Here is a 21,513-nt window from a genome sequence, read left to right as displayed (position 1 = left end):
CCACTCACACACACCGTATTCACTTACCACACTGCAGGTCACATCACTCGCTCACCTACTCACCCACTCACTCACCAACTCACCTACCCACACACACCGCGTTTACTCACCACCTCACTGCAGGTCACACCACTCGCTCACCTACTCACCCACTCACTCACCCACTCACACACACCGTATTCACTCACCACACTGCAGGTCACATCACTCGCTCACCTACTCACCCACTCACTCACCAACTCACCTACCCACACACACCGCGTTCACTCACCACCTCACTGCAGGTCACACCACTCGCTCACCTACTCACCCACTCACTCACCCACTCACACACACCGTATTCACTCACCACACTGCAGGTCACATCACTCGCTCACCTACTCACCCACTCACTCACCAACTCACCTACCCACACACACCGCGTTCACTCACCACCACACTGCAGGTCACACCACTTCTCTTTCTGCTTCTTCCCTTGTACCGCTCCACTTTTAAATTCCCTCCCATCGTCCCTGTTCCCCCCAAGCTCTCATGATAACTTTGCTCAATTCAAGAATCGCGTTAGAACTCTAATCCGATTACAACGTTGACAGTGCTGTTTGTTTCTGGACGCTTGATGTTTGCACCTTTTTGTCTTTGCTCGGCTCCTGTTAAAATGTTTTATTCATGTTATCCGAGTGCGGTAGTTGCAGCTGATCCAAGAAGCATGACAACATTGCAAAGATGAAAAGGGAAGAGGGTCCTACTCCTTAGCGAGAGAGTGAAAAACAAATTCACCAAGTATGAGCAAGAGATCAGCTGAATTCAAGTCATTACGCGTTCATAAAGCTGAGTAACTCTTCATGTTCCTAGATTTGTTTCTCATTCATGATCGCTACTGACACCCTGTGCTGTGGTTCATGTGCCATTTCACGGAGCTGTCATTTGATGGAATCCGTCACCCGTAGCTGATTTTTTCAACTTGAATCAGATAAATCACGACGTTTCGAACGCAACACAAGCACCCGTCTTCAGGTAAAAATCGCGATATCCACGATGTCTGCTGCAGACATCGTGGATATCGCCAAAGAGATCCTTCAACAAGCTCCGGGATAAGAAGGCTCAGCTAATCGAGTCTCTCACCTTTCTGAAGAGATGCCGCGACTCTAAGGCGCTCCTCCTCGCTACACCTATATAAGCTCCTAGCTTTATAATGTTCTCATTCTTCGCCTGAGGACGGCTGCTTGCGTTGTGGCCGAAACGTCGTGAGAATTGTTTTATTATGTTTTATTTTTATTATTTTATTACTTCCCTTCTACGTGACTTTACCGAAAGAACCAAGAAGATGAATCCCTGCAGTCACGAAAGCTTTAAATCGAAATATCGCCAAAGAGTATGGATTCCTGCAGTCACGAAAGCTTCAAATCAAGATTGAAATAGATAGTCACCGCGTCCCGAATACATTTATTCTACAAAATAGGAAGTGATTGAATGTTTATTTTGTTGGCGTTGAGTTTATATTTTTTTGGGGAAGGTTTTTTCTAGATTTTTTTAATAGACAACCAGACCCCCACCCTAACCACACTCTCCAACTAGACCCTCACCTTCACCACACCAGCCAACCAGACCCTCACCCTCACCACACCAGCCAGCCAGACCCTCACCCTAACCACACTCTCCAACCAGACCCTCACCCTAACCACACCAACCAGCCAGACCCTCACCCTCACCACACCAACCAGCCAGACCCTCACCCTCACCACACCAACCAGCCAGACCCTCACCCTCACCACACCAACAAGACCCGCACCCTCCTCCTAACCACACCAGCCAGCCAGACCCTCACCACACTCTCCAACCAGACCCTCACCCTCACCACACCAACCAGCCAGACCCTCACCCTCACCACACCAACAAGACCCGCACCCTCACCCTAACCACACCAGCCAGCCAGACCCTCACCACACTCTCCAACCAGACCCTCACCCTAACCACACCAGCCAACCAGACCCTCACCCTCACCACATCAGCCAGACCCTCAACCACACCACACCAGCCACTCCCTCACCCTAACCACACCAACCAACCAGACCCTCACCCTAACCACACCAGCCAACCAGACCCCACCGCAACTCTCATCGCACCCCAAACCCCGCTCTCCGTGGTTGCTAGCAGCGCCCTCTCGCGCCAGCCACCCGCAACACTTTATGGCCCCGCCCTCTCGCGCGCCAGCCAATCACAACACTTCATAGCCCCGCCCTCTCGCGCGCCAGCCAACCACAACACTGCATAGCCCCGCCCTCTCGCGCGCCATTCAACCGCAACACTGCATAGCCCCGCCCCCTCGCGCTCCATCCAACCACAACACTGCATAGCCCCGCCCTCTCGCGCGCCAGCCAACCACAACACTGCATAGCCCCGCCCTCTCGCGCTCCAGCCAACCACAACACTGTATAGCCCCGCCCTCTCGCGCGCCAGCCAACCACAACACTTCATAGCCCCGCCCTCTTTCGCGCCAGCCAATCACAACACTTCATAGCCCCGCCCTCTCGCGCGCCAGCCAATCACAACACTGCACGGCCCCGCGTCGCGCGCTGTCCCAGGGGCCAGCAGTGGCGGTCCCAGCCCAGCCACTGTGGACCCCTCCCCCCCACCCTCCAGAGGCGGATCGTAAAATCTCCCAGAAGTGTCGGGCGGTTTTAACGAGGGACCCACCCCACCCCAACCCTCGACATCAATCAAACCACATTTAGTGATATTTATTTATTTCTGGTAAACACTCAATAAGATACTAATTTTCAGGATCTCATGCGCGCGCGCGCACACACACGCAGGCATGCACATACAGTGTCACCATGGCAACCGTGTCACCATGGTTACTGGTCCATAGCAACAACACACACAGGCATACTCACATAGATACACACACAGCGTTACTCTAGCATCCATGTCACCATCATCTTCATAACAAGTTAACAACCACTCCACTGATAATTGGTTTTTTACCCTTCAATCTGGCAACAAAACTGACACCTTTTTTACGAGGAGTCATGTTTGCATAGATCACAATACCTGCAGTCATAATACAAACAAAAAACATAACTCTGATAATGTGCACTGTCCTTGAAGTTGATTGGTCCACACCCGAGACAGCTTTCCTTAGAGCCTAGTCTCACATGGGTTGGACCAGATGACGCCAAAAGGCGCACAACTCAAAGACAATGCACCATCAGAGCATGAGAGCTCGGGGTAAGAATGTACACCATTGGAACCTCATTTGCCAGTAAAAAATATGATAATAGTTTTTTTACCCTTTTATCTGGCAACAAAACTGACACCTTTTTTACAAGGAGCCATGTTTGCATAGACCACAATACCTGCAGTCATAATGCAAACAAAAAACATAACTCTGATAATGTATGCACTGTCCTTGAAGTTCTGTTGCATCATAGCCATAGCAACTACACCACTGTAGACATATAATCACGTAGGTATTTTATTCAAGCCGCATAAGCCGTGAAGCTCTCTGCACTTTTAAATCTAAATTGAATTATTATTCTTCTTGGTTCTTTCGGTAAAGTCACGTAGAAGGGAAATAATAAATAAATACATATTTATAAATAAACTAAAATGTTTTTGTATTTTTTATTTATCTTTTATTTATTTTTATTTCCCTTCTACGTGACTTTACCGAAAGAGCCAAGAAGATTAATCTCTGCAGTCACGAAAGCTTTAAATCGAAATTGAATTATTATTATTATCTTTAGAGCTGCTATTTGTGTTTTAGTTTGTTGTCCGATTAGCACGGTTGAGAAGACGTTGAACACACACTGATACACACGAACTTCAAGTTCAGTTTCATGTATTAGGTATAACCCTGTGAGCCATGCTGCTCTTGACTCGGGTGCAACCGCAACAAAACAAAAACATGAACAAGAAACATCTTAAAGTGATTCTTGATTTGAAGCTTTCGTGACTGCAATGATTCATATTCTTAGGTTTTTTTTCGGTAAAGTCACGTAGGTAAAAACATTAAAAAGTAAAATAAAATAAAAATAAAAAATCACAACGTTTCGGAGGCAACACAAGCTTCCGTCAGGTGGTACCGTCACAGCCACGACAGCTGTATCAAGTAAATGAGAGATTGCAGGAGTTACCACTGCGTTTATATAATGGTTGGAGAAGGTGGTGGGGCAAGGGCCGCATACTTATTATTAATATGGTAAGGTGAGGTTTGAGACTAAGAACAGACTGCATTACAAAGGCTGAGCCTTTGTTATGGAGAGGTGCGGTTTGTGACTCAACCTGTAACAAGAAGACCACCACTAAACATGGTTAAACAGTAATGTTTGTCTGTCAAATAAGATTGGCAAATAGGTGTAGTTAAATCTTTTTTGCATGGTTAATCACATCTTTCCAATGATTACTCAGTTTGTAACCGTCATCACGGTTGAAATTATGTATGTGTTTGTAATAAGGCTCAGCCTTTGTTATGCAGTCTGTTCTTAGTCTCAAGCCTCACCTTACCATATTAATAACAAGTATGCGGCCCTTGCCCCACCACCATTATATAAACGCAGTGGTAACTCCTGCAATCTCTCATTTACTTGATACAGCTGTCGTGGCTGTGACGGTACCACCTGAAGACGGAAGCTTGTGTTGCCTCCGAAACGTCGTGATTTTTTATTTTTATTTTGTTTTACTTTTTAATGTTTTTACCTACGTGACTTTACCGAAAAAAAACCTAAGAATATCTTAAAGTGACTACACGCAACAGAAAAATGCTGGAAAAAACAGCAAAGTCTTCCAGAAAAAGCACCGTATTTCATTTCTGTGTGCAAAAATCCCAGTGGGATGCAAGTCAAACAATAACAACCAAAAGACAATGTAGATTAAAGTTATCGGGCCAACTCTGTACTACAACAAACAAACATGGCTAAACCAAAACGTTTTCAAAATCACCAAAATAAAGCTATAAAAGCAATGTAACAGTGATCATAGGAACTGTGATTAAAATTTAACAATAAACGATATACATAACATGTACGACCAAGCCAGAGTTGGCTGCAAAGTTTGGTCGTACATGTTAGCTGTTAGCCCATTAGGGGGCACAGGTGGTGCATCGGCCAGTCATCTCAGTCGACCCGTGACCTCTGGGTCCGCCCCGTGACCTCTGGATGTGCCCGTGACCTCTGGGTCTGCCCCGTGACCTCTGCGTCCACCCCGTGACCTCAGCGTCCGCCCCGTGACCTCCTGCCAGCGGGCGTTCGACACTTCACGTGGCCTCAACGTGCACACGGCTTGGCACAAGCGTCCGTGGGGACGTCACCGCCACTTAGTGGCGAATGGTGGTTGTTGTTATTGTTGTTCTGCGCTGTAGGGGGCGCTGCGGCACCGCTGCACGAGAGAGTAACACTCGTGGGAGCTGGGAGACGCCTTGATGGTACCCTGCAGAGGGGTTTCCTGCCACCTGACGACCTGGGAGATTAGTGCCAGAATGATGTGAATTCTGTATGGGCAGAAGACAGAAGTGGAAGCAAATGACGAAACGAGCTGTCTGCCCCCACGGATCGAGATCATTATGATAACGATGCCACCTGTCCCGGTTTGACCCGGAAAATCAGATCTTTGGGGCCGTCCATAAATGACGTCACGCACCTAAAGGGTGGGGGGGTTCAGACATTTGTGACGATGTGTGACGAGGGGGGGGGGGGGTTTGAGAAATGTGACGTCACATCAAAATGCGCAACTTTAAATAAATATAGACAACACGTTTTACTTAATTAATCAGACTTTTTAATAAATGTTTTCTCTTACAACATCAGAGTGCAGCGCCACATTAAATACGCACTACAATGACAATAGTTTAAAGCGATTTGAAGCATGTTTTATTTTCAAAATGGAAATATGGTTTTGGGGGGGGGGGGGGGCAGAGCTTTGTGACGTCATATTTGAGGGGGGGGATCTGACTTTTTGTGACGCCGTGTGACGAGGGGGGTGGGGGGGGTCAAAAATCCTCCAAAATCGCGTGACGTCATTATGGACGGCCCCTTTGGCCATCTGCGTTCGGGTGGAAGAGAATTTATTCGTCCCGAAATCTGGTACCCGTATTGTTGTCGAACATTATTGCGGCTAGTTTACTGCACAGTTCTGATAGACCTAGGCCGACGGAGAAATGCGTCTGGGTTTGGTCGACAGTGGAAAAGGTGGCAACCTCAGCCCTGCATGTTTGTTGCATTCTGTACTAAGCCCCTGCAGGTGGAAGTAAGCCCATGTAGGATAGGGATGGAACTCGTGTCCGTGACTCGTGTTGTGGTTTATGGAGTATGGAGAGGGCCAAAATTTGGACAACGGGTGAGCACTCAGGGTTGATGGTAGTTGAGGGTCAAGACTACAGTTAGGGTTACACTTGGGGTCAAATTAGGGGTCCATTAAACAGGGGACAATTAAACAGACATGAGCATCGTGTAACTTTTGAACCGGAGGATAAATTTGACTCTTGTTGTATCTTGCGCACAAAGACAAAGATGCTACTGCAGCCATACAAGCTGTTTGGTCAAGTGCTGTTTGGTCAAGTGCTATGAAAGCCAGAATGGGCGCAGGAGTGAGTTGTGTGGGCAGCACCATGCCCGGGCCATCTTTGTCTTTCCAGTGTTGATTTTTACATACCATACCAGGTATACATTTAAGGCTGAGTCGACCTAGGGGAGGCCCAGAATCGGTTAAGATGTAAATCGTCACGGAGGTTGGCTGTGGCTGAGAATCGAACTCAGGTGACTGGGTTCAAAGCGACGTGCGCTAATGGCTGCACCACCGCTCCCCGCTTTATCTTACAAACGCACACACGGATGCAAACATCCAGAGGGTTGCAAGTGTCCTTTGATATTCTAATTCCAAATTCGGGATTGGAGCCAGAAAACTGTCATGCTCTAATCTGAGCTAGGCTGCAAAGTGCAGTGCTTTTCGGTTTGTTTCATATACACATTACGACAAGGACGTAATTATAATATATATTGGGGGGAACACACCCCCCCTATATTCAAATATGCTTCAAATTCCCCCCCCCCCCAATATATTGCTATAAAATAGATTTATGTTTATATGATTGTGGTTATGGTTGTATTTTATAAATCCCTAATCTCTGCCACTGTAATACAATACACTATTAGACATTGTAAACTTTTTTTATATAAAAAGTCAATCCTATGTGTTAGTGAATTTTTAAATATTTTAGGCAGGAAATTCATTTTCAAATTTAGATTTCTTTTTTCTGGGGGGGGACCCCCAGACCCTCTGAAATATTTGGTCCCCCGCAATGTTGACTCCATGGCTACGGCCTTGCATTACGAGGATAACACAAGAGTAACGAAGCGCACCCAACCCATTGCCATAGGGGTGTGGGGGGGTGTGTGGTTATGGCGGGTATTGCGGTGGTTCAGTCCAGTGGGATCCAGTGTTTGTGAAGACCCCCACGCATGCCGTTCCAGGCAGCCTGTTGGTTCAGAAGTTTCATAATGGCCATGTCGGAGCACTGAACGCAGCCAGGTGTGTGACTGCGGCAGGGAGCATGATTGTGCGTTCAAATCCTAGTTGTGGGAATGCTCGGCCCATCATCCCTCTGAGACCAATAACATTACTACTAATTTGTGGAAATCAACAGTGTTTCGCCTACTGATAGTCCCGAACCCTTAAGAGGAATGTGGAATTTGCACCGCTGGCGTAAGGACTTCAACAAAGGTGAGCGTCACCCAATGTTCGCCCGCTTGTTGAAATGCCTTGTTTTTGTAAAAAAAAATCCTTAAAATGCGGTGGCACGTTTCGCGTTGGCAAATGAAGTGAGACGATATATGGGATGGGACGTTGCAGTGGTGTGGTGTTAACGGTTGGCGCACTGAACGTGCAATCCAGAGATCGCCTGTCCATATCTCCCGGCACGGCAGTTGAACCGACGGGGCAAGTGTCTCGAATCCTGTCACACGCTGTCCATCCACCGATATGAGTGGGCACACCACCGTTTAATCGAATGGCAGGTCAAATATGGTGGGGGTAAAGTGTGAGTACTATCACCTCTTCCAAGACGATGTGGAACGGTAGGACAAAATGTACCCTTACATATCGGGTGCTCTTTGTTCCGTATCGTCGCGTATGTCATGTCCAGTCTTTAAACCCCACTTTGGCACGCGGTTTTTCTCTAGGTTCGCTGAATTAACTTCTATTTGTCGTCTTGATTTTTCCTCCTCTTGTCCTATGTAATGTGTATATGTTTTTTTGTGAGGCGAGGTGCCTTGAGTACTTAGTAGAAATGTGCTTTAACAAAAAAAATATGTATTTTTATGATTTTATTAGTATATTCAAACCTGGAATGGACCTTCCATAATTGGAAAGCTCAGCCTTAAATCCACTGCTAGATAAGGGCCTTCCCCACGCCGTGCAAGTCGTGTGGGTTATTTTTTTACTTTACTTCACCATGCTAGTCAGTGTGGGTTGGTTAAGTCGTGGAGCATAGACATGGGGGCATAGAAGTACAGTCCGACAATGGATTTTTTTCTGCACTGCCATCTGCTGCATCCAGTGTAGCAGCACATCCTCAAAGCTGTCTATGGCAACTTGGCTTGCATTCTGGTTGCCCATTCAAGCACAATCCTGGCTTAACCCTGCTTAGCTTTTTAGATACGACTAGATCTATGTCATTTGGTACCAATTACACGTATGCCACGCAGGATTTTCGTTGTTTGTTTGGGAGGTGCTGGAGGCTGGGTAGGCGCTGTGCGATTGTGCGGTCCTCCTCGGTTGAACAGCCGGACGGAGGAGGACCTTTTCCTACGTTGACTCGGCCTCAAATGTCTCTTTGTGCCATCCAGCGTCCGGCCCGACGTCGCCCCTGTCCCGCCCGCCCTTGGCGCGGCCGTTCGAGTCGGCCGAGCTGGAGATGGAGCGTGCGGCCTCGCGTAGACACTCGCACAGCTGCGTCCCCGAGCCACCGCCGCCGACGCTGGTGCCCCATTCGTACCGGCGGAGACCGTCGGCACCGGCCAACCGCGAGACGTGGGACGGCTTCCCCCACTCACCGGTAACGCACCGCACGCGCCCACGCTCGCGAGCTCTCGCGAGCACATGGACACAAAGACGAAGATTGCCCCCCCCCTCCCCACTGTAGCCTTCACAGACTTGAAACGAAGCTATTTTTTTATCTTACCAGGTAAGGCCCACTCAGCTCTATAGCTCATTTTCAGAAGCGACCTGGCCACAAATGATAGCTTGACGAAGTGGCTATTCATTTCGAAATGTATAGCAACCAACTGCTCTAAACTCATGATTCTAAATGTGGAGGGACAAACCGGAGGACCCGGAGAAAAATCCACGCGGACGCGGGGAGAGAGACTCGCAAACTCCAAATATACAGCAGGCATCGTCAGGGTCGGGATCGAACCCACGAACTCTTGCATACCAGGCGAGGTAGTTAACATCTCCTAGCCACCGTTATGATGATGAGAGAGAGAGAGACGCAAAGTCCAAATATACAGCAGCAGGCATCGTCAGGGTCGGGATCGAACCCACGACCTCCTGTACACCAGGCGAGGTAGTGAACATCTCCTAGCCACCGTTATGATGATGAGAGAGAGAGAGAGACGCAAACTCCAAATATACAGCAGCAGACATCGTCAGGGTCGGGATCGAACCCACGACCTACTGCATACCAGGCGAGGTAGTTAACATCTCGCCATCGTGGTGCCCTTTCGGGGCAAGCACCTATGAAGGCGGGTGGGTGGCCAGCACCACACCGGGCCGCCTTTGCCACTACAGAGACAGTGGCAATGGCGTGGTGCTGGCCACCAACCCCATGACGAGGGGCACACTTGCACGTGAACACATTGTGGTGCGGGAGTGCACGGTTTGCTACTTGTTGTGGAGAGAGAGAGGTTCGCGGTTTAAACCTGGCAGGCAACCCTGATTTAGCAATATTGTGTGTGTGTGGTGCAATATTGTAGCACTCACAATGCCAACTTTTTCTTCATGGTTCTTTCGGTAAAGTCACGTAGAAGGGAAATAATAAAATAATAAAAATGAAACATATAATGTAATATTATTATTATTTTATTATTTCAAAAATAATAAAAATAAAACAGATTATGTTTTATTTTTATTATTTTATTATTTCCCTTCTACGTGACTTTACCGAAAGCACCAAGAAGACGAATCCCTGCAGTCACGAAAGCTTTACATCGAAAAATGCCAACTTTGTATTATGGCCACATTGAGGCTGTGGCTATGTTGTGAATGTGTGACCCCAGTATACGTTGGGCAATCGCTGGGCCAATATTGATCGGCCAACGTCGATCGGCTAAGGTTGGGCCGACGAGCAGCATTTCTGTTGGCCCATGATGTACACACAATGAATGTAATGGTCATTAGCCTAACTTCCTCCATTTCATATACTTACTCAACAAAGGCCGACTTCCTGTACACTGAAATGTCGTGGATTATCAGGGGGGAACGTATGTGGGGGGGGGGGGTGTCATGGGTAGAGGGGGGGCAGGCGACAAATCGTTATATGCATACTAACGGCCAAAGCATTGACCAACGTTGGTCCAACGTTTGCATGTTCACTGGGTGATTGTTTAGCAGCACACTGCTCACAGTTACTTACGCCTAAGGGGGCAGGGTGGATCATCATTGTACGAGGTGTATGGCATTGTGTGTGCGAGTTTATGTTCAGTATTGTGCGAGTACGGTGCACACACTGCAGCGTGTGTCTACATGTGAGCGTACCATGTATGATTTGTATGCGATCGTTATCTTTGTAAAATTTTGTTTTTATCTCGTTAAATCATCGTTGGGCCATATGTCCAATCGGCTGCATATCAAATAATTTCCCCACACCCGAAGCGCTGCGCCAAAAATGAACAAACTAAAAAAAAGGGCGCTGTCTTTCTTTCTTTCATTCTCCGTGGCTGAGACTGAAACAACCTTTGTGTGCCTCCGTGAGCCCTTCTCGTTAATAAGTTAGCCTTTAACACGTACGGCGTCGGCTCCACCACCCCCACCCACCGCCACTCTCACCCCCAGTCCAAGCGTGTGTGACACTCGTGCCTTGCTCACATTGCACGGAGCCCTCCTTACTCCACGCGCGTCCCGTGCCAACCGAAAGCTCAACTCGCTCGCAGAGAAAGAGAGAGTAGGGGGGGGGTGGTGGTAGGGTGGTGGTGTTGGTGGGCCCCCTCGACATTTGCCAGGGGAGTTGGAGCGTTGACTGCAACACGCCGAGTGTGTTACCCGGGGGTTGTATAGCCGCAGGAGTTACGATACGACACGGGTGGTGCCTTTTGTGCTCGGCGTGCTGTTTAGGCACACCTGCCGTGCTACAGCGGGTACAGGTAGCGTTGCGTCCCACAGATGTATGCGACAGAGTAGCGTCCACGTGAATATTGTGCAGCGCTGCACATGTGCGAGGGCTACACGAGGCTGGTGTTTCCCATGACGGCACACGACTCAACACAGCCGTAGCCGTGCAGGTAGGTCATTTGATCACACAGGTGCTTGTACAGGGATTCTGGGGCTAGCCCCACTACACACGGAACGCAGGTGTATCAGCATACGGTCAGGGGTTAATATTTCATCGCACAGGTGTGTGTAGAGCTTCTACGACCGTCGTCTCTGAATTATAATAGACTACACACAGCTGCAGTGGTAGGGAAGTAACTTTAACTGTTACACAGGTGCCTGTGTATAGGTAAGGTAAGTAGCTATCATCACACGCACTGCTGTAGACACATCTGCAGTGGTAAGGGTAGTTACTTTAACTGTTACACAGGTGCCTGTATATAGGTAAGATAAGTAGCTACCATCACACGCACTGCTGTAGACACAGCTGTAGCACAGGTATTGCAGTGCATGTTCTAGACACTAGCAGAGTATTTGTAGCACAGTAAAGTACGGCGTAAAGTGTTATGTGGTAGCATTGTGTACATACTCCACTGTAGAAGTGTGCCCGTATATAGGACAGTAGACACACATTGGAATAGTGTGGTGCTGGATATTCTAGAATGTGTTTGTTAAGTGCTTTGTTCGATTTGCGCCGTACTAATTAACACTTGCATTATTACTGTATAAGGCAGAGCTAAAGCATATTGTAGTACTGTAGAAATAGTGAACTTAATCTACATAGAAACCACACTCCATCTGAAATCTAACTGCAGTGCTTATACATAGTGAGAACAACGCTTAAGTACTACACACGTACTATTGTCGTACCTAGAATGTGCATTAATATGTAGAACTCGCACGACATTATCACAACAGTGCTGGACACTGCACTTTACGGTGCCGTACTGCATCACATCCCGTGATTGTATTCGTAGCACAGTCCGTGGCTAGATAAAATATACAAGTCTGGCTGTTGCATAGGGGCGACAACTTTATACGTTCCTATTGCACGTTGACGCTTCGAGATACGGCATCTGCTATACTTGCGGAGAACTGAAACGAACTAGTCTACGCAGCTTCAACATAAGAGATAGATCGAATTAGGGGCAGCTTTACAGAGTTCAACTCGGCAGTACTTCTTTCTGGTTCTCTAGTACTACCATTTCTTCACGTACACTACGACACGTGTTGATGTTGTTGTTGTTAAACAGTGACAGGTCTTTGGTACTTGGAATCAAGTTTGGGGGGGGGGGGGGGTGAAACTCTCCTAAGGACAAACATACAACTCCCAGAAGTTCACTGCCTTAGATTTTCTAGTACTTGTTCTATCCCAGTTATACCATAGACATTGCACTTGATGTTGCACAGTGGCAGCTTATGCTGTAGTTTCCCACACATTCGCACAGGGCGACTCTAATCTGCACTGCTTAGAAACACAAAAAAGGCGTTTTTGCTTTTAACTAAAAAAAACGTAAGGAAAAGATTTAAATCCAGAAGTGTTAGTCTAGCTGTCTTAGCGGTAACTCAGCGGTGCCCCGTGACATCACCGGTGCCCTGTGACATCATCGCAGCTGCTTCATTCATTCACTCACTCTGCTGGTCAGCTTCGGCGAGCAGTGGGTTGGTGGTGGGGGGCTGTTCACCTAAGCGGGCTGTAGCATTGCAGGGTCAGTGGCAGGCAGTGGGGGGTTCTGGCCAGGGTGGGGGAGAGGCAGAGGAGCTCCGATGTCCGTGTTCAACACCAATCTGCAGACTCTGCAGTCGAGGGTGCCCAGCACCATCTTCCTGGGATGCAGTAACCTGGACGCCCTGCACGGCATGGAGGTGAGGTTGAGGTGCCCTGGCTCAGAGATTTTTAACTCCGGCAGGCTCTCGGTTATCCACGATAATGACGGGGAGGACGGCCGCGGATAATTAAAAATCGCGGATAATCCACAAATATCCATTTTCCGCGCATCTCTATGCCAAAAATCCACTAATATTGGTATAAATTATGTTTAAGTAAAATAATTGAGTTAATGAACAAAACAAACATTTGTAGTAAAGAATGTATTGTTCTTGTTTTATTACAAAAGTCCATACCAAATCACTCAAGATGACGATTTCGATTGTTACTCTTTCGATTTAGGAACGAATTCCAACGATCCGACCGATCGATGCACTTGCTCAGTGATGGTAACACTTTCCTGCTCCCGTACGGAAGACTCGGCCCACAAAGTGGATAAGAGAGCCAAGGGAATTGACATAAACCCAACTTCACCAACTGTTGTAAATAAATGCAACTCCTGTACTGCAGAGGCAATCACGTGGATTTCGGATTAACCGGAGCACATATTTGTTTGGTTTAAGCACGTGACTTGTAATAAAGATTTCCAAGAGTAACAATCTATAACTGTTTTTAGATTATTAATTTGGGCTTAAGGGAAAATCCATGAGTTATTTATGTCAAAATCTCGGATAAACTGCACTTGAATAATCAAGAGTCGACTATATTTTTATTTAATTTTACAAGGTAAGGCCCACTGAGCTATATACATATTTTTCAGAAGTGGCATGGCTATCACAAATGAGTAAAAATCCGCGCGACCCACGAGATGTCGGGGTGGTGGGACTGGCAGGTGAGGAAGGGGTAGGTGCGTTGTCTTTATGTCTGAAGGGCAGCGGTGTCTCAAGGCAGGCGTTTTTTCTAAATTAGGGTGTCTGACGACATGCGTTTGGAGGGACGTGTGTGTCTGCCTGAAGATGGGGTGTCTGCAAACAGTGATGTGTGGTCGTGTTGCGGTTAGCGCGCTGCGCTAGGAACCCGGCGACCCGAGTTCGATTCCCGCTAACCGCCAACCCGGGTGACAATTATCAGAAATGGTCCTGGGGCTCCCCTAGGTCGACTCAGCCTAAAATGAGTACCTGGTACAGTGTGTTAACATTGCCACTGGGGAGACGAAGGCGGACGGGCGTCGTGTTGGCCACCCACCCCCTCGTGTGCCGTGCCGGCCTTCATAGGTGCTCGCTAACGGCACTTGCCCCAACAGTCTGTTAAGGCTATACGGGGGATCTTTGTCTTTGTTTTGAAGTCAGTAGTGATAGCAGCGTCTGTGTTTAGACGGGTGTAGAGGTGTCTGAAGACGGCGTCTGTGCGGACAGGGGTGTCTGCTGACAGAGGTTCGAGATGTGTCTTGTCCTGGTGTCTGTCTACGTAGAAAGTGGTGTCTGATGATGGGTGGGTGGGGGTGTCTGTAGACGGGTGTCGAGGTGTCTGAATGAAGGCACTGTCTGTGGAGACGGGGGTCCAGAGTGGTGTCTGTTTGCATGTAGTCGTGAGAAATGTCTGAAGACGAGAGACCGTCAGAGCACCGTCTCATGGCAAGATTGTAATATTATCTGAAAACGGTGGGGATATAGATGTCCGTCTTGCGACAGTGGGGGGAGAGTCTCGGCGCAACCCAATTGTGTTGCCCTCCTTCCAACTGCGAATCCGGTTTGAACGAGACTGCAAGTGCCCTGTCAACATTTGCTCGCTTGCGTAGAATAAGCTTGCGCGCAAACACACGGCAGGTGCCCATTTTAAAACAACTTTGGATACAATGCTGGGTCGTGATATGGGGCACCTGAAAAGTAAGCAGTTCAATCGTGAATGGACTTGATTCGTTAATTAGTTTTGGGTTAGGTTGTCGTGTCGGTATAATGTATAATAATAACATCTTCTTGGTTCTTTCGGTAAAGTCACGTTGAAGGGAAATAATAAAATAAAAAAATAAAAAACATAATATTTGATGAAAATTTGTATTACTTTATTATTTCTCTTCTACGTGACTTTACCGAAAGAACCAAGAAGATGAATCCCTGCAGTCACGAAAGCTTTAAATCGAAATTTAATAATAACATGTTTAACTGTAACCCTCCACCACCTGACAGGGCCAATCAATTAAAGTTGTCACGTGGGCAAATATGCAAGGAACGTTGAAAAGCAATGAAAATGTCGACATATTTTCACGACATTTCGCTGGAAATTCCAACCAGCATCGTCAGGCGTTTACAAAGCTCTGCTCTTGTGTGAATGGACTTGCATATGAAAAGACTCGTGTACAATGCAAGCGAGCATTGAAGTGGATGGAAGAGTGAAGTTGAATAAGAAATCGCCGTGCTGTTCGACCGATTTTACGAGTGAGAATGACAAATGAATGAATTAATTAAACTTATTTGACCAATGGGAAGCTAACCGTTAAAACATCACATACCCTCAATGAAGAAGTGGCACTGCCCCTCGTTATACATATTTTTTTGCCTTTTATGGGCACGTTATTGACAAACGCGCGAAGATTTTTTTACGATTGACTTAACCTAAGCACCACTGCCAACGTAGTATCCCAAGAAAAAAATTACTTGTTTCGTAAAAAAATAATGCGTCTCTTCAAAAGGCACCGAACGGCACCTCAATTTTGAATTACAGGGGCAGCGTTTGTGAGCTCGATGCCGCCCTTTGCTGCCGAAACGACAATGTGGAGTGGGTGGCGATGTTTGTTAATGCGCGTAGGCATGGCAATGGGGCACACATACTGGACACGTACACACTGGGGGGTCTTGGCAAATCGAGGCTTTCGCTCTTGACGTGCACAGATGCCTTTGCGAGCGAGGCATTGATAATTACCCACGCCGAAAACGGAACCTTATATGGCCAAACGACAGTGGGGTATAACGAACGGGCAGCCAAACGAGCCTTGCCAAAGTAATCGTGGTCAGTGTATGCATAGAATGTTACTTTAATCACTGGACAACCAAAGGGTGACCGGGTTTGCTAGGGGGGTGGGAGGGCTTATTATGGAAGTAGTGGAGCGTTGAAGCCAGCACTGCTGACATCCAGGGTACGACGTATCCTGAGCCTTCACCCGTACAATATATGGCTGCGCAACAGACATATCGGTGATGGGTAATGGTCACCGCATAAAGGCCTTAGAGGCAAAGGGACTACAAAAATAAATTAGGAGTATTAGATTGGTTCAAAAAACCTATCTACGTGACTTTAGCGAAAGACCCAAAGAATATCAATTCCTGCAGTCACGAAAGCTTTAAGTCAAGAAATTAGGTCCCACCTGATGACGGAGACTTGTGTTGCCTCCGAAACGGCGTGATTTTTGTTTTTATTTTATTTTATTTTCATTAATTTTGATGTTTTACCTACGTGACTTTACCGAAAAAACCTAAGAATAAGAAATTAGGAGTGGCTGGGTGCCTCTACGTGGCTCATTTCAGTGACGAGGAGCCAGCACGACTTTGTTTATAACAACAATAACGATAGTTAATATGTTAAAGTGTCTGCTGCTCCTTGTAATTCCGGTGTGGGGAATTTAAGGCCTCCCCCATGCTTTGATGTTCATGAGGGGCTGTTTGACCTAACCTGCCCACACTGCTCACTTTGGGTTGGTGAAGGCAGGCACCAATACATGTCACTGGATGTTGGCCATGGCTAGGAATCAAATTCAGGTCACATGGTTCATAGCGAATTGCACTAACCACTGCACCACCACTCCTTCCCACCCCACCCACCCCAATAACAATCATAATGTCTAGCAATTCTTTATGACAGAATAACTTTCCAATGGAATCTCATGACCCTCGCACTGCGGCCGTGGGTTTGGATGCATGTTTGTGCTCCAGTGCTGTATCATACTGTGTTTGATATGGAAACGACAACCCCCACTAGCTAAAGAAAGCACACACACGCACACACGGGGGATAACGTGGAAAAATTCGTACATAGAGATCAGGAAGCAAACCGCTGTAGAGGAAGTCCTTGTTTAGCGTGGTAGATGCGTTCCTGAAATGTGCCGCGCAAAGCAAAATCCGCGTTGAGCGAGCCAACCGTGCAAATCAGAGGTGCGGGGGTATTGTCGGTACACCGGTGCAGCATAACACACCTGTCCCCATAAAACAGTCCATAATGAAAATTTGATCCGACATTCGTCTTCCGACTGCTTCGGCATCACGAGAACTGATTTCGACGCACCGCCACCACCCTGAAAGATTTTCTGACCGAGGGTTGCGATTCGCAGGAAAATAAATAATTATTGCGCAAACATTTGCATTTTTTATGTCGCCCACCACCGGTGTACCGCCAATTCGTTAAAATGTGGGATTTCCACTGCTGGTGAGGGGCAGCCAATGGGGATGAGTCGTGCCCAACGCTCATCTGAGCAGCAAGACACTGACTCGTCCTGTATTGAATATGCATTGCAATACAGACACACCGTGTAATGGGTTGTTAACAGTAGGTGGTAATGATGCATTGATTTAAAGTTTATTCTTTTTCTGAAGATGCGTGCATCAAATCGTGCTTGCGAGGTAAACATTTATTCTGATTTACGCAAAATATGCGTATGGTATATGTCGAGGTTACATTTAAATATTCGGAATGAACACAACCGTACGGAAACAAAGTACATCTGCAAAATTTTAAACGAAAAAATAAATAGTTTTTAGTTTTTTGCAATTGCATCCCCACTCCACCGCCCCTCCCCCCTCCACCGCCCCTCCCCCCCATAAATTATACCCCAATGTTTGGTACCGGCTTAGTATCCTGATACAGAGTACCCATTGGGATCTCGGGCGAGGGCAGCGTCCCCTCTCGTGGTTGAGAAGAGATTACTCAAAAGACAGTCAATAACTTTTTTCATCCATATCCATCTGCTGCGACCGCCTACCCAACCAGAGTCGACTTTCCGTACGGATGAGATTCGCGGGTTATCGTTCGGGTTCTTCCAGGGCACCTCACAATCCATGGCCAACGCTCTGGGGAGGCCGGGAAGGAGACGGACCATTGCATGCCACGTAAACAGAGCCTGTGACAGATTTTATCTCTTGTAAAAGGCTCAACATAAATGCGCTTTGAGGCGGCTGTAAAAGTGAAAGGTACATGGAATTCGCTACATGTTATTATGTATCGTTGCTGTTTACCCAGAACAGCTTGATCGAATCTTATTAATCGTGTGTTCTAGCGGATCCTGCCAATTTTTTTTGCAGTAGAGAACAATGGTTGTTCCGTGTAATTTTAATGTAGTAATTTGAGGTATTTAATTTTAGTTAATTTTGGCAAATTGGACGCGATGACAACTGCACACGCTGGACTACTCTTGCGAATGACGTCACGGAATCTTTAACGTCCACAATGAAGCAGACGGCACGTAGTATTACTACGGTTAATACAACCGCAGTATTAACCAGGGCGGCCGCCGGTTTCGAACCACAAACCTCTGCGTTACTGCTGGGCATCAGTTCGCCGCACCGGAGCACTTCGTGAACTTTTTTTTGGACTTGTGACAATTTTGCTGTCAAAGCCACTTAAGAGGTGAACGCATGGAGGAACTCCTCCAGTTAGCAAGGCCTCCCGCGTTAGATCAAAGAACAGGTGCAGACGGTGACAGCGCAGCTTTACCTTGGATGTCACTTCAATCGGCCCAATTTTACCCCGCGCGTTAAACCGGCCATGTGGCTTGGCAGTTGAGCGAGCCACCCGCAATCGGATCGCAATCAGCTCGCATTCATAAGGTGGCCGAGTTCAAATCCTGGTTGGGGCTTGACTCAGTACAAATGAGAATCACTTTGTAGGGAAGTCAAAAGTGGTGTTACTATGAATTGACCTGCCCCTTCCATAGTAATATGGAAATAATGAAATAATGAATTTTTACCACTGGATCAGGGCTCTATACAGGAGATGAACACTGCCCAAATGCTCATTTGAGCAGATATTGCTTTGACTTTTTGACCCGACCCTGTAAAACACATGAATTGGTGATGCTGCATTGGCAGTGGTGCACAATCAACGAATAAATAATAAACATTCCTGGGCCCAGTTATCTAAAGAAACAGAAGGACCAAAGGGTCTTGCAAATGCATTAACTTCCTGAACCTCTTTTAAAGACAATTTACACTGCAAATATTGATCCTCTACACGTTACTGGTACATTATGTTTACAAAGTGTAGCGATCTTAATTAATTGAAAACAAACGCTATCAATCGTGGTGGTTTGTTGTGCAGTAATTTGTGATTGGAATTAAACCACGGCCAATTACTACGCGGCATTGAACGTGGCCTAATGACAGAATCTGGCTGGCCAGATTCAAGCTCAAGATCTCCGCAGTGTTGGTTCATTCCTCAATGAATACCTAACTCAAACAATGTATGAAGCTGTAACTCTCCCCACTTGGTAGTGTGTATCTTAACCGCAATGTCACCCCCTACATTGGCCTCAAACTTTCATCATAAGTGTGGTCAACCGCAGCCTCGTAGCAAAACATGCTGATTGCACAACTTAAAATTATATTATTTCAAAACGTTCCATTAATCAACGATGATGTCACGTATTTTTTTTTACAGCAATTAGGGTCATACTAGACACCGCGGTGGAATTACTCACCTCTACATTACTGATCACCATGGTAAAAAGAGGTAATGCATAAATACATTCACGTTTATATTTGAAGCTTTTGTGACTGCAAGGATTCATATTCTTAGGTTTTTCGGTAAAGTCACGTAGGTAAAAAATTAAAATGAATGAAAGTAAAATAAAAAATAAAATAAAAATCCACCTGAAGACGGAAGCTTGTGTTGCCTCCGAAACGTCGTGATTTTTATTTTATTTTTATTTTACTTTTATTAATTTAAATTTTTTACCTACGTGACTTTACCGAAAAAAACCTAAGAATACATTCACGTTTGTGTGAAAAGATGGATTGTCACTATTGCACTGTAGGGATACTGTGACACTATCGCGGATGGAGGACATAGCCCCGATTGGGTGTCTCTTGTTTGATCTCATGGCGCGTGCCATGTGAAATTTGTTCTTGTGGAAATAGTATTACGTTAATCGAAAAGTGCCCCTAACCTGTCAATTGCGTTAAAGCTAAATGTCATGAACCGAACGTTTATAACTTGAGGAATACCGATGGTAATTCAACACCGATGAAAACCTCACAGTGTTCGAAGGATCTGGCTTGGGATGTTTGGAAGTGGCCAATAACGTTTTACATTTTCAATGTTGGAGAAAACTATCGTGTCCAGGAAGAAGGCAGAGAGGATGAATTTCAGTCTGGGCTGCATTTGTAGGCGTTTAACCCCCTACCTTCTGTTCTGCCTCCCACAGGCATTGTTGTTGTTTAATTTTGTAAGTGGATACGTCGCTCATATGATGGCTCAATCTCTACGTGATCCACAAACCCCGCTTCCCTTCACCACACACGACGTTGTCTGAGCACGTGCTCACGAGGTGTCAATCACAATGGCAATTCTTTTGGAAGCAACAATGTTTCCAGGAATTCTGTATTGAATTTCCCCCCAAATAAAAAAAAATCCTGCAAAGAAGTACTGTATTTTTGTGCTATAAATGTCCAAATGATGGGCCACTTCGTTGAGCTATTATTTGTGGCCAGGTCGCTTCTGAAAAATAAGTCAATACCTCAGCGGGTTTTGCTTGCTAGGATGAGGATGGTTTAAATTTATGTGTATGTATTCTATGGTTCTTTCGGTAAAGTCACGTAGATGGAAAAAATAATAACAATCAAATAATAAAAATGAAAATAAAGTGAATAAAAAATATATATATCACGACATTTCGATCACAATACAAGCGGTTGTGTTGCCATCGAAACGTCGTGATATTTTTTATTATTTTTTATTAACTTTATTTTCATTTTTTTTTTCTATCTACGTGACTTTACCAAAAGAACCATAAAATATGAATTCCTGCAGTCACGAAAGTTTCAAGTCAAAATCTATTTGTATGTGTTTGGGTTATTCGTTTACATTGTACGTTGCACTGCTATCATGTTTTTGAACTGTTTGTTGTTGTAACGTTCCTACCCGCTCATCGGATTCCTCCAGTATAACTAAATATTCAGATTCTGAAATGCTGCATGCAGCAAGTTTGCTTGTGTCCCAGCAGCAAATGCACGACTGCTTTGCAGATAATTTTAAGTTTTCGCTGATTGCGCTCCACGGCTCTCTGATGCGTTTTCTGGTTGTACCACTGCGTCGTCGTTCACCACGATGTCCGACGTTCCGCTCCACGTGCTGGGAGCCTCTTCAGGGAACTGAATGCATTGCGTTATCTGCCACCCATG

General features: G+C 46.3%; 1 protein-coding gene across 4 annotated transcripts in view; it reads left to right on the top strand.

Moving 5' to 3' along the window:
* The window catches only part of LOC144729164 (5'-AMP-activated protein kinase subunit gamma-2-like), a 148,411-nt gene that overhangs the window by 60,078 nt on the left and 66,820 nt on the right, over positions 1-21,513 (top strand). For 2 of the 4 annotated variants that reach the window (XM_078609165.1, XM_078609164.1), the window contains one exon: positions 8,841-9,049. In XM_078609165.1, coding sequence (XP_078465291.1) covers positions 8,841-9,049 — 209 coding nt within the window. Of the gene's footprint in view, positions 1-7,437; positions 7,717-8,840; positions 9,050-13,086; positions 13,228-21,513 lie in introns of those variants that run through there. The other 2 variants (XM_078609166.1, XM_078609167.1) reach the window with 2 other exon arrangements.

This window comes from Lampetra planeri, chromosome 31 (genome assembly GCF_965212315.1).
Source record: "Lampetra planeri chromosome 31, kcLamPlan1.2.h2, whole genome shotgun sequence".
NCBI classification, from domain to species: Eukaryota; Metazoa; Chordata; class Hyperoartia; order Petromyzontiformes; family Petromyzontidae; genus Lampetra; species Lampetra planeri.
Note: the sequence above shows the minus strand (reverse complement) of the source record. Positions and strands in the feature narration are given on the sequence as shown.